The following is a 2,928-nucleotide window of genomic DNA, read 5'->3' as shown; positions in this document are numbered from 1 at the left end:
TCTACTCCGTGAACGTAGCCAAACTTAGGGTGAACCACGTACATCTTGTGTTTGCTTCCCTATCCCTATCTCTATCTCTTTACACATCATCATCACTAGGTGACCGGAGCAACCGAGCGAAGGTCACAAACTTGACACTTTACATTGTTCCAAAGTCTCACTGATTTTGTGCATATCAACAAAACCCTTTATAGAAAGCAACTTTTCCAATATGATGGTCTTGAATTCTTTCCGATCAGAGTTTTATATATTGTTTTAAGTTCATTCGTGTATGTACTTTACTTATCTTGTGACATTCGGTATTATCAATATCAATTTCAGTTCTCTACTGACTGCTCTTGTTACTTAATGTCTTTACCTTTTGTTGTGAATGATGGTAGTGTGTTTGATTATGTCCAACCCCATCTTTGTAGTTTCTGGTATAATATCGAAAAACAATTAAAGTCCTTAACATACAAATGGAGCCAAATTTGAACCAAGCTTTGATATAATCATTTGATAAGGGAGTTTTATTTCCTTGTGGCACAAGTATCACATATACATTTATGTATGTATTCTAAATACATATTATTCTGTTGGCAAAAATCAATGGTGACACGCCTTACAAACAACAAATCAAAAGATTCACTAAGCTTATTCGAAGGCCAAGTGGTGAAGCCTACAAATAATGAGAATCAAACTACTTAGTACACCAATGTGTCGATTGAACATCATATTCACAAGTGACATATTATCATGAAATTGTACAAGAATATGTACATGTCTTGGGATCAGTTCTTTCCAAATATTCATTTTCTTTCCTTCATTTCCCAATCTTATGGTTATTATTATCAACAATGGATTCTGCTATTGTCTCCAAGTCTTCCAGATCATGTTTCAACGTTTCCACCTATTATTTTAAAATAATAGAGTTATAAATCAGTCAAATGCGCATATAGATGCTAAAAAAACCCAAAAAAAAGAAAGGAAAAAAAAAATGAAGCACATAAAATGTAAATAAAGTATACGAAGAAATTAATATGGGGGATGAATTGCCATTGCAAGACCTTGTGAATGAAATCTTCAGCTTGTTTAGCATCTTTAGCAGCCACTTCGAAAACATGTTCTGCCAGTAAAACCTTTTCCTTTAGTTTGGTATTATCAGGGAGTTCGTCGGCAACGTCCTCGGACACCTTCTCCGCCACAGTTGCCACCCTTTCCACAACCTCGGCTACTTTCTCTACCTCTTCCACAACCATTTCTGCCTCTCCTGTACAAAACAAATTTATTTTCGATTTGTATTATTTATTGATCATATGTACATGACCAGTTCAAACGAAAAAGATTTTCCGTACGTTCAATCCTTTTGAGTTTTCCCCAATTCTGAGTCCAAAGAGGAAGGATTAGTGCCAATATAGATCCCAAAATCCATTTTACCCTGCATGTTTTGGATACTAAATTAGAAGCGTACTTTAGTATCCATTGGTTTGTCAGCATGTTAAAATATTGGTTTATAGCATGTATACTTTTCCAAACAAAGAAAAAATAGATATAGCTAGAGAGATAGAATCATAGAAACTTTGATCTGGAGACTAAAAAAACGTTAGATTTCTAATTTGAAGAACAATTAATGCAGGGAAAGACGAGAAATCATGCAGGATCAGACGCTAATCGAGTGAGCTGGTTCTATTTGGTCTTCTTTGGAAGATCTATGGACAAAATTTTACATGTTTGAGAATCAATTCATACCTTTGACCGATGCCGAGCCTAGTAGGAGTTGCTGCTGGTTGTAATTGTTGAGCCTTTTCCTTTCCACTGTTTACCCTATAATATATGAGTGTAGAATTATCAAGCAGAAAAATTATTCATTTTTCTATCATCTGGAAGAGAAAACTAATGTTTAACGGAGGAGATCAACTAGTGTATAATTTGAGACCATTAATCAAAGACTAATCCTTACATTTTTGTATCGAGTTTTGTCCATGGTTTGCTGTTGACACTTAAATACCGTAAACCTTGCTGTATCGAATAACCCTGGTCAACCTTAGAAACTGCTGTAGCTGGGAACGGTCCAGGCGATGCATTGCCAGTCAAAGATCTATTGCGACGAAGTAGTTCAAGAATGCTTCTCAATTTGTTGAAACCCCAGAACTCATTCCTAGGCATATTGATGAATTTCCACCCTAATTGTCACCTGCCTGAGATGTTAAGTAATGATCTCTGAATGTGTTCAAGGATGATCGATGGCTCAAAGTCGACCATATTATAAGTTTATTTATATGGATAGGTTTTGAAGGGTTCTGCCTGCCTTGCTCATGCCATTTACGTGTGGAGATGTTTGCAGGAAAAACACTTGAATATTTATGTACAAGCAAGCCAAGGGATGACGTGGACGTTGATTACTTGGTCACTTCAAAGTTCAAGCTAAGGTAGCTTGCACAGGAAATGCTTAAGCACACGTTGCTTGCAAGTAAAAAACACCATTCTTATTCAAGGCTTAGTAGATACGGACTTGACATACACATTCCATCACTCCATCTCTCAAGATGGAACTCTCTCTCGCGTTTCGGCGAAATCTTGTTGGAGCACAGTCAGAATTTAAGCGATGTAACAATATAAAAGTATAACAACAACAAATTCAATATAATAGTCGAAACTAAAGTTATAGCAACTTTATTAATGATCTAACAATATAAGTATGATACAACAATAACTAACGGATTGATATGATTCGATATATAGTATCAGATACTTATGATTAATTCAAATCAACTTCTAAGACCATAAATATGCATACATACAAATCTTATAACGGTACATGAAAATGAGATCGAAACTAACAATAAGAAAAAGAAGTGAGTTTCCAAAACTGACAATATGAATAGATAGAGGGTTGCAAATTGTTGCAATTTCCTCTATAGACAGAATTTCGCATCTACTCGGGTACTT

General features: G+C 35.4%; 1 protein-coding gene across 1 annotated transcript; it reads right to left on the bottom strand.

The window, feature by feature from the left end:
* Positions 1-481: 481 nt before the first annotated feature.
* On the bottom strand, positions 482-2,309 carry LOC114824770 (uncharacterized). The gene is made up of 5 exons (XM_029102000.2): positions 1,940-2,309; positions 1,729-1,803; positions 1,335-1,417; positions 1,047-1,249; positions 482-889 (listed from the first exon to the last, which is right to left on the bottom strand). Exons 1-5 carry the CDS (start codon positions 2,143-2,145, stop codon positions 803-805), a joined length of 654 nt encoding a protein of 217 aa, XP_028957833.1. The 5' UTR covers positions 2,146-2,309; the 3' UTR covers positions 482-802.
* Positions 2,310-2,928: the final 619 nt, after the last annotated feature.

The sequence above is a fragment of the Malus domestica genome, chromosome 05, assembly GCF_042453785.1.
Source record: "Malus domestica chromosome 05, GDT2T_hap1".
Taxonomy (NCBI): domain Eukaryota; kingdom Viridiplantae; phylum Streptophyta; class Magnoliopsida; order Rosales; family Rosaceae; genus Malus; species Malus domestica.
The sequence above is the reverse complement of the archived record's forward strand: the minus strand, read 5'-3'. Positions and strand labels throughout refer to the sequence as shown.

Excerpts from the sequence above, each read along its gene's own strand:
- LOC114824770 (XM_029102000.2), bottom strand. The coding sequence starts at position 2,145 with ATGCCTAGGAATGAGTTCTGGGGTTTCAACAAATTGAGAAGCATTCTT. Across the intron at positions 1,418-1,728 it reads AGGCTCGGCATCGGTCAAAG|GGTAAAATGGATTTTGGGAT; the intron begins GTATGAATTGAT and ends CAAAACATGCAG. Across the intron at positions 890-1,046 it reads CTGAAGATTTCATTCACAAG|GTGGAAACGTTGAAACATGA; the intron begins GTCTTGCAATGG and ends TTAAAATAATAG.